Source organism: Mustelus asterias, chromosome 4 (assembly GCF_964213995.1).
Source record: "Mustelus asterias chromosome 4, sMusAst1.hap1.1, whole genome shotgun sequence".
Taxonomy (NCBI): Eukaryota; Metazoa; Chordata; class Chondrichthyes; order Carcharhiniformes; family Triakidae; genus Mustelus; species Mustelus asterias.
This window is the reverse complement of record NC_135804.1, coordinates 101,817,014-101,830,309: the sequence shown is the minus strand read 5'-3', so window position 1 is coordinate 101,830,309 and position 13,296 is coordinate 101,817,014. Positions and strand designations below refer to the sequence as shown.

General features: G+C 40.5%; 1 protein-coding gene across 1 annotated transcript in view; it reads left to right on the top strand.

Annotated features, from left to right (window-relative positions):
• The window catches only part of frmpd3 (FERM and PDZ domain containing 3), a 191,949-nt gene extending 182,047 nt beyond the window's left edge, over nucleotides 1-9,902 (top strand). The window contains exon 15 of the mRNA XM_078212052.1: nucleotides 6,940-9,902. Within this exon, the coding sequence (XP_078068178.1) occupies nucleotides 6,940-9,902 (2,963 nt within the window). The remainder of the gene's footprint in view (nucleotides 1-6,939) is intronic.
• The last annotated feature ends 3,394 nt before the right edge of the window (nucleotides 9,903-13,296 follow it).

Here is a 13,296-nt window from a genome sequence, read left to right as displayed (position 1 = left end):
TTGTTTCTCTGATTTGTCTTTCTTCATAGATCTTCCCTATCTTCTTCCTCCTCACTCTGTGGGATTGGAGGATACAATAAATTTGTTACCGTCTTCCCTACGGGCTCATTTTTAGGATTTTCTCGAACAGCTTTTAAGGGGACTGACTGTATATTGGCTGCCTCCTTTTGAAGGTGGTTCCTCATCATGGCCACGAGAATTACTGCCGCCATTTGTGATTTATACTTATTCTGACTTTTCCACCAATACTTTTGCTCAGATTCAGAAGAATCTGGATCATATCCTTTCTCAATCATTTTCCTCATTAATTTGCTGTTTTCTGTTGCAATGGTCTGTGTCAGAGAATCATCCTTTCCCCAAGTCAGACCTACACTTTCTGCCATTCTTTACAAGTCCACATGAGGGCGCTCTAGACTTGTACAATCACTCTCCCTCCCTCTCTGAAGACAAGCTTTGAGATCTCGGCCTATCTGTTTTCTCTCTGTTTGGTACCCACTTTTCTCAATTCCACAGACCACCCCTCTGGGAAATTTCCTATGTTTAAGCCCAAGGCTTTTCGCCAAAATTTTGGTGGTTGCATTTTAGCAGGCATAATTTATCCATTAACATCTGTCTCCATTAATTTATCCATTAACGTCTTTAATTAATTTATTCATTAACGTCTTTAATTAATTTATTCATTAACATCTGTTTCTCGGTTTCTTGAGGGGGGGTTGCCATCCTCTTACTTTCTAACTTCTCCTATGCTGGGGACCTCTACTATGTTTTCCTCCCTAATAATTTCAACCGTACTTCACTCTCCCGCCCCTAAGGGGCAACCTTAACGTCTCGGCTTACCTCCTCCTGCCCCTCCGAGTGGTTTTCGGCTTATGTTACGGGTGTGAGGCTTTCAATAGCTCTGCTGACAAACGGTACCAGGATTCTGTCCCTGGTCTTTCAGATTATGCACACCCCACAAATTTACATCTCCCTCTTACTGCGCTGTTCAAAAAACCCGCTAATCGGCCAGCATCAAAATTACGTTATCGTATCCCCATTCGGCATGTATTAGTCACTTCATATTAGGTTTCTTTAAACAGCGATACTGTCTTTGCAACCTCAAATGATTGTTTGGATAGGTCAACCTACGGATCTGACAACTTGATGCGTTTCTCCCTCCAACTGACCCGGGTGGTAATGTAAAGAAACTCACCCTCAGGAGGCGCGTCTCATCACCCAGAGTCCGATGACCCTATCCCATTGCTCGTCGCCAAAAAGTCTATTGTGGGGTAAATCGAGCTGACCGGTACTGTCTTAACTTTAGACAATACAAAACTCATGTGGCAGATGTCTCAGTATAAAGATGTAGCATTTATTTAAAGAAAACAAGCAGCTGCAAGGAGATCACCAAAAGGGTTAAGTAGCTCTGAGATGGAACAACAGAAACTCTCTGATGAATCTGACATGTACAATCAAAAGCAGATCAGTAGTGGTGTTTCTTATCAATCATTCCTGCCTTACATTAGCTTAAAAGCAATTACATTTAACATACCCACATTAATATAAATCTCTGTCATGTGCCTCAGCCAACTGCATTTTACCATCCAGCATAATGATATCTCATTTGTCCATTAAATCCGGATGCTAACTCCCATCTTGGCTGAAGTCATTTCCCTGTTGCCAGGTTACTCTCGACGCTCACTACAGAGATCAAAGTGGATATTCCCACCGGATCATTGTCAAACTGGATAGATGCATGTTCCCGCATCCGGTCATGTCTTTATCCTAAGTCTAGACAATGAATACACCTATTCATAAATGTTGCAATATATTCCTGCATAAGAAACGTTCTGAAATGAATTTTGCTAACTACAGGCTTCCCAGGCTTTTGGTTCTGAACTATTCGCCTTTACCATCATACCTTGTGGTAACCTGTCTTCGGCTGAAGTGAACAACGATTCATACAATACTTAAAATACATTAAAATATCAGCATATGTATTTTAAAATCATAATTACTTGTTTAATTCTCTTGCATTCACATATGTGTAAACTATTCTCTTGTTAGCTAATTAACTTGTTTTAAGAATCATTTAACTCTTTACTGGTAGTCCTGTCAGTGCCTTAATGTATACTGTCTAAAAATCTCCCACTTCACCTGCTTTTAGGGATTTTCCCAGAGCCGGGCTGGAAATTGGATCGGCTGCACGCTCCACAGAGGTGAGCAGCCAATTAGTCCAATTAAGGCCCCAATAAGAGGTCATTTTGTACTAGCACCACTATTTTACTGATATCTGAGTGCCCCTTGCCATGCATGGAGACTGCCGGTTCAAGCCAGCCAATGGTGCCAGAGGTTCCAATCCTCAATGACAGGGCCACAGGGATGAAAGGACACAGTCCCATCCGTGAATGTGTCTGTAAAATTGTTTCTCATCCAAACCATTGGTCATATCCGCATCAGGCCTTTAATTTATAACTTAAGGGGGGCGCTGCCATCCTGCCATTGTTTTGGATCCTCCAATTGGACCAGCAGCATTGAGACTCTGCCCAATAATAAGTAATAGGTTGGGAAGTGCCAAGGGGCCAATTAGGAGACCACATCCCAGAAGGTTGTTCTCAAGGGGTTGCTGAAGACAGAGGAAGCTCCGGGCACTGGATAGGCCTTACTTTGGGGTCATTGCTAATCCCCTGTCTGCTCCTGTCTCTAGACAAGTCACAGGAGAAACTTTACCACAAACAGATTCATCCCTTCAATTAGAATATGACAGGCAATTACATTCATAGACTGGACTGTCAGGGTCAGCAACATATAGGTAGGTGGTCAGCTGAATCTGACGAGTACCTATATAATTAAAAGTTTTGTATTTAGAACTTGTTTTGACATGGCGTGAGGGGGGATTGAGTAATTGGCTGTAGTTAGGGCATATCTGTAATATTATCAATCCCATTAATTAATAAACAGTTTTATTACACAATACACAAGGGGAAGAGGTGGTGTTGTGGTATTGTTACTGGACTAGTAACCCAGAGGCCCATGGCAATGCTCTGTGGACTCAGGTTTGAATCTCTCCATGGCAGATGGTGAAATTTGAATTCAATAAAAATCTGGAATGAAAAGTCTAAGGATGAACATGAGTCCATCGTCATAAAAACCCATCTGGTTCGCTAATTTTTGGGAAGAAAATCTGGCCTACATTTGACTTCAGATCCATAGCAATGTGACTGACTATTAAATGCCCTCTGAAATGATCTAGCAAGCCACTCAGTTGAAGGATAATTAGGGATGTGCAATAAATGCTGGCCCAGCTGGTGACACTCGCATCCCATGAACAAATAAAAATGTAGTAAATGGGAGGATATTGAGAGGAAGTTGAAGAAGTGAGGGACCTTGGAATGAAATGTCCACAGATCCCTGAAGATCCCTGTTGATCGGGTGATAATTAAATAGGAAATTGGAATCCTTTCATTTATTAGCTGAGGCAAGGAATATAAGAGCAGGGATGTTATGCTGGAACTATATAAAACATTAGTTAGGCCATAACTTGAGTCTGTGTGTACTTCTGGTCACCTCATTACAGAAGGGATGTAATTGCACTCGTGAGGTTACAGAGAAGGTCTACGAGGATGTGGCCTGGACTGGTAAATTACAGCTATGAGGAAATATTAGGTAAGGTGGCAAAGTTTTCTTTGGAACCAAGGAGGCTGAGGGGAGATTTGATGTATAAAATTGTGAGGGGCCAGGATAGAATGGATGGGAAAGGCCTATTTACTTTGGCTGAGGGGTCAGTAACTAGGGGGCATAGATTTAAATTGACTGGTAGAAAGATTAGCGGGAAGATGAGGAAAATCCTTTTCACCCAGAGGTTCGTGGGGGTCTGGAACTCATTGCCTGAAAGGGTAGGAGAGGCAGAAACCCTCAACTCATTTAAAATGTGTCTGAATATGCACCTGAAGTGCTGGAACCTGCAAGGTTATGGACCAAATGCTGGAAAATGGGATTAAGCTGGGTGGCTCAATTTTCAGCCAGTGCAGACACGATGAGCCAAGTGACTTCTTTCTGTGCTGTCAATTTTCTATGATTCAGTCAATAAGTAGCAAGAAGGAATGAGTGAGTTATAGAAAATTAGTTCAATCTCTGAGAAATATTTTCTCCAAAAGGAAACAAAAATTATTTCATCTTTCATATCCTCAAGTAATCCCAAAGAGCTTTACATCCAATGAATTACTTTTACCGTGTGATCGCTGTCGTAACATGGGAAACATGGCAGTCAATTTTGCACATCATGTTCTCACAAACAGCAGTGTGACAATGACCAGAAAATGAGTGTTCTTACTGACTTTGGTCGAGGGATAAATACTGGCCAGGACACCAGGGAGAATTCTCCTGTTGTTTTTCAAAATAGTGCCATGGAGTCTTTTATATCTATTTGAAAGGACTGACAGGACCTCAGTTTAATATAACATTGGAAACATTGCACTCCTGTGCACTAAGGAAGTAATTAATTTTATGCTCAAGACTCTGGATGTGGGACATGAATACAAATTTTCAATACTCAAAGGAGAGAGTACTACCACTGAACCATGGATGGCACCTATAGTAAGTGTCATGACCACATAAAAGGCATGGTTTAAAATGGATTTTAAATTCCACTTTGAAGTGGTCCATGTGCATATGTTACCCTTGTTTAGTTTATGAGTGGTTCAGTTCAAAAATAATCCAGAGGGTAATGGGTGCCTGAAATGCACTGCCAATTGAGGTGGTTGAGGCAGATACGTTCGCAACATTTAAGATTTATCTGGATAGGCACCTGAACAGGTGGGGTATAGAGGGATACAGGCGGTTGGTCTAGGTAGGACAATGTGATCAGCACAGGCTTGGTGGGCCAAAGGGCCTGTTCCTGTATTGTGCTTTTCCTTGTTCTTTGTTCAAACAAGCTTTAGCCTTAAACAAGAAAAGAGATTAACTCATTACAAAAACTACTGCTGATACTTACTTAGGTAAAAGTGATAAAATTCAGCTGCAAGGATTAAAAGCAGATAAAGATAAAAAAAGATATTAAAAGATGAGATTCCAAATCAGCTTCTATGAGACACTGTGGTGGGCCCATTGCTTGAATTCCTTCTTTTCAAAGTAAAGGGGTTGAAACTTGAAGTTTGGTTTAGCTGCTCTAATGACTTCTGCTGACGACTAATCAGATGTTTGCCTTTTCAGTTGGAATCAGCAGGTCAGCAGTGTTTGGGAGCGAGAGTCAGTCTCCTATTCCTTGCTAATACTATGGTTGAAGCACTCGCAGATTGCCTGGTCTCTTTCTGCAGAACAGTTGTTCATTCTTTAATACCTTCCTCTTTGTCCTCTCTTGGCCAAGAAGCCTCTCTGAAATTGTTTCTCAGAGTTCTTCCTGGGGCTCTGTGCTTCTTAAATAAACATTATACAGTTTCAAAACTTTAAATGGCCTCTATGTTAATTTCAATGAAGTATTGTTCTGCCAGGCAAATAAGTTAGTTATGTTGACATCCTTTGATGACCCCCCCCCCCCCCTGTTTCCTGCTCCCTCAGATGTAATGGTTTTACACACCTTTTAGAATTCAATGGACATCTCTGCAGGGGTCTTTGCATTTTTAATGATGCTTCATAGCCATCTCTCGAGATATAAGTCTGACGAAGTTTGAATAATCAGTGGAAGGGGACATGTTGTTGTTTGTACCACCATTTTGAAAATGGCTTTTAAACTCAATGTAAAGCCTTGAATACAGAAATATGCCATTAAATCAGTTCTCCTTAATATCTGCAATATCATAATTGTGGGGCAAATTTTCCAGTCCCTCCTGCCGTGAGAATTGTTTCGGGAGGACGGAAAATTTGACAGACCATGTAAAGGTTCATTGTTGACTTTGGGTGGGAATGTCTGGTTTCAGGGCAGGCGAGACAGGAAAATCTCACCCTACATGTTTCTGACATGAGTCATGATGAAACAAAATAAGAGTATGTAGAAACATGTGCAAATGGCTGACAGAAAAGCACACCTAGCCCCAAAAGGTCCTGTTGCAATTAAGTATCAGGACTTCCAATGCTCCCACCCACCACCCATCACATCTGGAATAAGCAGGAAACAATATTGATGAATACAGATTAATTCAAATTTGAAATTCTGCTCATTTCCTTTCTGACCTTTAAAGATGATCAAAACAAGTTCCAGGAAGTCACGGTCATCGTGAGACTCATCTCACAACATCCCTCTTCCCTTTTATACATGATGTTATAAGAACATAAGAACTAGGAGCAGGAGTAGGCCATCTGGCCCCTCGAGCCTGCTCCGCCATTCAATAAGATCATGGCTGATCTTTTTGTGGACTCAGCTCCACTTACCCGCCTGCTCACCATAACCCTTAATTCCTTTACTGTTCAAAAATTTATCCTTGCCTTAAAAACATTCAATGAAGTAGCCTCAACTGCTTCACTGAGCAGGGAATTCCACAGATTCCTAACCCTTTGTGTGAAGAAGTTCCTCCTCAACTCAGTATGTTATTCGTCTATGGGAACTCATCTGGATTGCTTTGAACATTTACAGTACAATAAGTTGTACAAGCTAGCAACTTGTTCCAAAGGCCAGTGACCCTCTATGAAAAGAAAACCTGCTAACATCTAATCAAGTTACATTCTTAGGTAATAAGTATATGTACATGGCTTTGCCAATGATGCTCATGTCCCATGAAAGAATACAAGCAAATGCATGCATGTAATCTGCTCACTCTAACCTATCTAATTCCAATGGCATATCCTCATGGATACAGTTCAGTGCCTTTATTATTTTAAATACCTCACTCAAGTTTCTTTCTTTAAAGGTTGAGGTTTAATTTGAACAAGGAATGTAATGACAATAATTAGCAATTCTTAAGCTAATATGTTCCACAGTTGTTACTTCAATATCGTAAGACACTTTTCTTCTCTTGTAATCCACAGGCTTGATTGTATTGGCAGCTATGACCCCAGAGTCGTCACTGGATTCTGGCCATGAAACAAACTCTTCGGAAATGACAGACATCTCTGAAATGGTTTCAGCATTCAAACAGCGCCACTTACTTGCTTATCAGGGAAACAAAACTGGCCTAATTATGAAAAAAGACGTTCCTTTGAGTGCTGTTAGATGCTGTGCACAAGCTGCTTTCAGAGGAGTTCCTTGTCCAAAGAGACATTGTGAAGAAATAGATACTTTATCTGCAGTTGCTTCATCTAAACAGAGTCCCTTGTCTGGTTCTATTCAACTCAAACCTGGACATGTGACAGGATATTGTACAGTTCACATGAGACCTCAGGTATTCACACATTATAATGAAATCACAAACAGGTCGGATAATGTTATTTTAAAGCCTGTTTTACAACAGAGTTGTCCTAGTTGTCCAAAAATTGTAGAAGAAAACATATCCAGACAACAAATTGCTCAGCCCAAGGATGACTCTTCCAAGAAACTGACTCGTCCTGAAGAGATAACAAATCAGATTGAAGACAAATCATTTCTTCATGTTGGAGAGGACAGAATGTGTATCAAACAGTTGCCAAATGGCAGGAGCTCCGGAAATAGCCCCAGAATCTCAAGGCATGAAACTCGCCAAGAAAATTCATTAAGTTATTGCTCAACAGATAAAACTCCTTCTCCAATTTCAGTGTACACAGATAACTGTACTGAATGTGATTCTTCAAAAAATGAACGTCTGAAATTTGATGGAAGCATGCAAGGATGCTCCCGACCATGTGAATGTCAATTGTTGAAATCTGAGATACCTGCACAAAGACAGGTAGATTCTCAGGGCCACAGAACAACTGTCTTCCATACGTGCACACCAAAGAACAATGAAGTGGCATATGTAAAAGTGAACAATCGAAAGTATCAGCCAGCAACAGGTAAGGAAATCTCAGCATTATTCAATAATGATCTCATAGATTTTGTGGACGTGCCAGCTGGTCAAAAGAATGATCACATCAAAACTGAAATGGAAAGTCAGTGCAGAAGAGCTGGTTCCCCAAATCAAGAATGTTATCTCAGTCCTTATAGGTATCCTGTTGCTGCTTTAGGACTAGATAGCAACACAGCACAGCAAGATAGTGCTAAAGAGATGAAACGCCAGGGCCACGTATGTCCTTTCAAAACCAATATTAGTTCAGAAAAAACTGCTGGAATCCCAATGTGTTCCAAGCCTTCCAGTCTGAGTGGTGCTACTTTGACACATGTCACATCATCTCCAGAAAATGTCTTTGATGCTAAACACCACACATCTCTTATTCCTAATAAAGCTAAGTCACAAAAAGGCTCCTTGCTGAATTTTAAAAATCTTTTCTCAGCTACTTTCCCAGCAAGATTTAAGAAAGAGAGTGATGAGAGACAGGAGCAGCTTCAGAAAGTGAAACAATATGAACTTGAGTTTCTCGAAGAATTACTCAAGCCCAAAACCAAAGTTGATGTGTTTGCAGAAGATTACTTATATCGCGTAGCACCCGGACATTGCCCTTGTCAAATCAAAAGCAGCCCAGTCGGAAACATTCCGGGATTGTCCCGAGAACAACGCCGTAGCTGTGATTGTAAGCGTCGAGGATTGACTTGCAACTCAATGTGTTTTCCATCAGTCCCTGGAACTATGGAATCACAAAGGGCAGAGAGAGCTAAAGGGACTTGTGTTCACAAGCAGCCTAAAACCAGTGTTGTCCCTCCTGCTCCTGATATTAGCACCAAACAAAAAGCTGTTCGGAGACGGACCTCAAGTCTGGAGTCCAGTGATTATAGATCTGAACAGCAGCCTGGTGTCTTTTGCATGATGGCACGAGGTGAGTGTCTGAAAATGCCCCCAGGCAGGAAACTGGAGCGACACCACAGTGCCACCAACATAATCTCTGAGGCAGAAATCTCTGAAATAATATCAGAATGTTCTGAAAACAGTACAAATATGACCATATCCAAGACAGAAGAATCTAGGAATCTGGAAAAAGGGAGTGAATTTATAAGAAAAGTTCTTAAAAACCAGTGCCAGGAGCCAGCACGGTGTGATGACCAATCTCATGCAAACATTTCCAATATAGACAAAAAACAAAGGTCTCCAGCAATTTTCTCTATTCAGGGAGACTTCAAACCATCAAGATCAGTGCCACTTCTCAAAGAAGACATGGCTGCCAATGACAGGTGCTGCTCCTTTAGATACTGTTTTTATTATAGAAATTGTGATGTTGCTGATGACAGCAGTGATAAGGACGAACTTTCTTATTCAGTGCCAATGGAGCTTCTTCCAGACCTGAGGTCTGACAGCTCAGTGACACTCAGTGAAACATTAGCTAAGCCTCATCAAGTGTCAGACAAAAATGTTTCCAATGGCAGTGGGGACAGCGTACAACATGAGGCAGTATTGAGTGATACTGATAGCAACATAACCAGAATTAATGCTCTGCGGAATAGAGCCTATATGTTACCTGATGGTTTTATCGCTGCCCAGCAGGACACCAGCGAACTGCTAAGCATCTTAAGGCAGTGCACAGCAAACCGTGGAAATTATGGTCCCAAACTTTATATGTCTCACCTGGATGAGTACAAACAAACACTGACACAGAAGTTTAAAGAGCTGCGAACTGCATGTAGGAGAGTGGCAGCAGTTGACAAAAGCCCAACACGCATGCTTACAGCTATCTCAACTAGCTTTCAAGTGCTCTGTGGCCTCATTGAGACCTTTGTGCATTTGGTTTATATTGTGCGATCAGAAAGGCAGTGCAGAGAGCTCCTCTTAAAGGTGGAGGAAGTGGTGATCAACTACACATTTTTACTCCGAGCAGCAGAGGAATCATCAAGTAAGACATCTGTCCATCATTTAACAAAGCAGTCAACATCGGTAGCTACAGTAGTGAGCACATTTACTCACTCTATGAAAACATTAATGAATAAATAACTTAATGAAGCTACGCAGCCATTATTTCTGTACAAATAACAAAAAACTGTCTAAACACACTCCAGTGTCCTGTGCTTAGTAGTCATTTATACAAATAGTATCTTATCCGTTTCCCTCCTGCTTTCTTCCCATATTATCTGTCCCTGTTATCTTGAATGTATGCGCTAAATCTTCCTCCTAAACACAACTAAACCTGTCTATTCTATCATACTGCTTAAAGGCCAACCTTATCTTTCGTTTTTGAAATTAGGCTACACATCCCTATTCTAATGTCAAAACTATTATGGAATTCAGATGTTTCAACAAAAGAAGGTAATCATCCAGTCTCAGGAGTAAGAAGGGAGAAGGATTAATTGAAAAAGAAAAAAATGTGACTCGTTAGATGTAAAAGGTGTTGGGTTGTGTAAAATTGCAAAAGCCCTCGAGGTTGTTTGAGCCAGCATCATGGGCAAGGGTTAACTAATCAAAATATTATCACTTCTTTAAACACTGTAGTCTTTAATTTTATTTCCATATTAACTTACTCGAACTATAAATCATATGGAATAAAATGATTCACATCAGATAGAGTGCACATATTATATGTTGCCTCACAGTTAAGACATTGTTGAGGCTTTCATATGAAAGATTTAGCATTCTCTCAAGTCCTGTTAACAATTAGGATTGCAGAATTAATTCTTCATCAAGCAATTTATTCAAGAGAATGTCATGAATTGAAAAGCTCTGTGCCCTTCTTTTATTTAACAATATTTAGTAGTAGAAATTCATAGATCATTTGTTTTCCACGGTTATATGACAGGAAATTGCACATAACTTGAGTGCTGTACATGACTTTGTTACAACATTTTGAATATTCTTACGATGAAAGCTCATTACTATTGGTAGAGATCTGCAGTTTTAATGAGGTTACAGCTTTGAGAGCATGAATTTTGATAAGAAAATCAAAGGCCAAGAGCTAAAACTCAAAACTAGACTTTTGTTTTTGTCTCAAGGAAAGCACTTTGTACAGGTTCTAATGCATTTCACATGTAACTAAACCAAAAGAATTATGTCAAATGAGCTAAGAACCTACTGTAATGCTCCAGAGTCAACTCTACCCCAGCCCCAGCCCCCATACACACACACATGCACACATACACACAAGGGAATTGCTAATATTGTCGCAGATTAGTTGCTACTATGAAACTCTGATCTGCCACAGTGTTGGCATTTCTCCATTGTTTGATCAATACCAGATAAACACAACTAAGCCAAGCATAATCCTATTCCTCTCTGCAGAACCATTCAGTCCTATTGTATAAAATTCCAACAACTCAAACTCATTCCTGTTTATTCTCCTGTACCAAATTTCAGTGAACCCTTCTCTTTTTCCCCAAGTGTATAGACAACTAATGTACCAGGCTTTTTCCCACTCACTTCTCTGATACAAAATTCAGTCAAGCCATCTCCATTTTGACACAAAATGTAGCCAATCGCTCATTTTTAAATGGTAACCCATTAAAATTAAGAAATTTACTGCTGAATTTCACCTGATACATTTGGAAGATTCATGGGGTAAAAATTCGACTTGGACAGAAACTTGAAGACAAGCAGTATTTCATTGACCACCTTATGTACGCATGAGCAATATTCACTTCCATTCCAGTCAATGGAATTGAATATTGAGTAATGTATTTTACAAACTGGCAATGTCATGACTGTTTTGCACTACCATCCAAAATGGTATAGGAACTCCAAGCTTCCTGTGCTAAAACTTTGAATGCCTTTGAGGTAAAGTAGCTGCTGGGAATAACTGATAGAGGTGATGTTCAGAAGAGCAGACATCTTCGAATGCTGATTTTTAAAGCTGGAAACACTTTAAAAAGTAATTATCTTTGCGCTGTTATTCTGCTTACAAAACCTGCACTGATGTCTGAGTTTAGACACAGTAAGAGTTTTAACAACACCAGGTTAAAGTCCAACAGGTTTATTTGGTAGCAAATGCCATTAGCTTTCGGAGCGCTGCTCCTTCGTCAGATGGAGTGGAAATCATCTGACGAAGGAGCAGCGCTCCGAAAGCTAATGGCATTTGCTACCAATAAATCTGTTGGACTTTAACCTGGTGTTGTTAAAACTCTTACTGTGTTTACCCCAGTCCAACGCCGGCATCTCCACATCATGAGTTTAGACACTCAGAGCACCAACAGAATTTCAGCAGACTCCACCCAATGGCCATCGGTACCTCCTCCCCGGCCCCAGCACCCTGCATCCAGCCACTATTCATAACCAGGGTTGCGTAGGATCTGATACGGTATTCCCTATTGCTAAGCTCCTCCATGCCATTGTCATGGAAGCAGCACAAGATGAACAAAGGAAATTCAGATAACATTTCCTCCGAAAGGCATCATGCCACACATCACACTGAAGTAATCTTTGAACCAGAGCGGGGATTTTAACTCCCTCCACCCAGCTGACACCAGGCTGAATGGTTATTAAAATCAAACAGTTCCAATACTCTGTGCCCCTATGCATCAGTAAGTGACCATTCATCATGCAAGTAGATTGCATTATAATTAGTTGATGTGTGTGAAGCTCTCGGTAATATGATTGTGGAAAAGCTTAAATGTGTGTTATTGCTGCAATATAGGTATGTAAAAAGGACAAAGCTGCATGGTTGTGCAAGGTTGACATATGAAAATTAATTACGAAACAGGTTTAAAACTAAAACCCGGCCTAGAATCTTAAGTCATTTACTTGGCACATGCTGGCATATATTGTTTCAGTGGTCTTACTTAATCGGATTCCTTAAAATGTGCTACCCTCTCCTCAATTTCCATGTCTGGCAGGCACCGTGGAAGTATAGAGCCTCGCTGTCACTAAGCTCCTCCATGCCAGTCATGGTGTACTGTTATTTACTCTGGTAAAGGTCTTTTGTAGTTCCAAATCCACCTCACATTCACTTCAGAGACAGCAAACAGGGGGATGAGAACAGTGCTGCCCTACTATCTTCTCAGAAGCTCCATATTATTCCCTGCACATTATTTTCTGTCCTTACATTTTCAGCCCATAAAACTTTTGCAAGGACTGAAAATGTGCCAAAAGCATTTGAGCCTTAGAAAAGGATCAAATATCATTTTGTCCCCACAAACAACCATTTATTTTGAAGTCGTTCATTTAGTTGTTCATTTCAATCAGCAGGTTCTTGTAAGTTTGCATAATTTCCTGTCTACTCCATACATAGTCATTCTTAAGTGGTGCAGAGTTTTATCAAATCATATTCATAAGCTGGGATTGACAAATATACAACCTTACACTGCAAAAGGAATATGGAAGAAAGGACAGGCAGCTGAAACCAAAAGCAGGAATTACCTGTGACAAGGAGACAGTCACAGGTAATTCCGAACAAGGGAAAAGT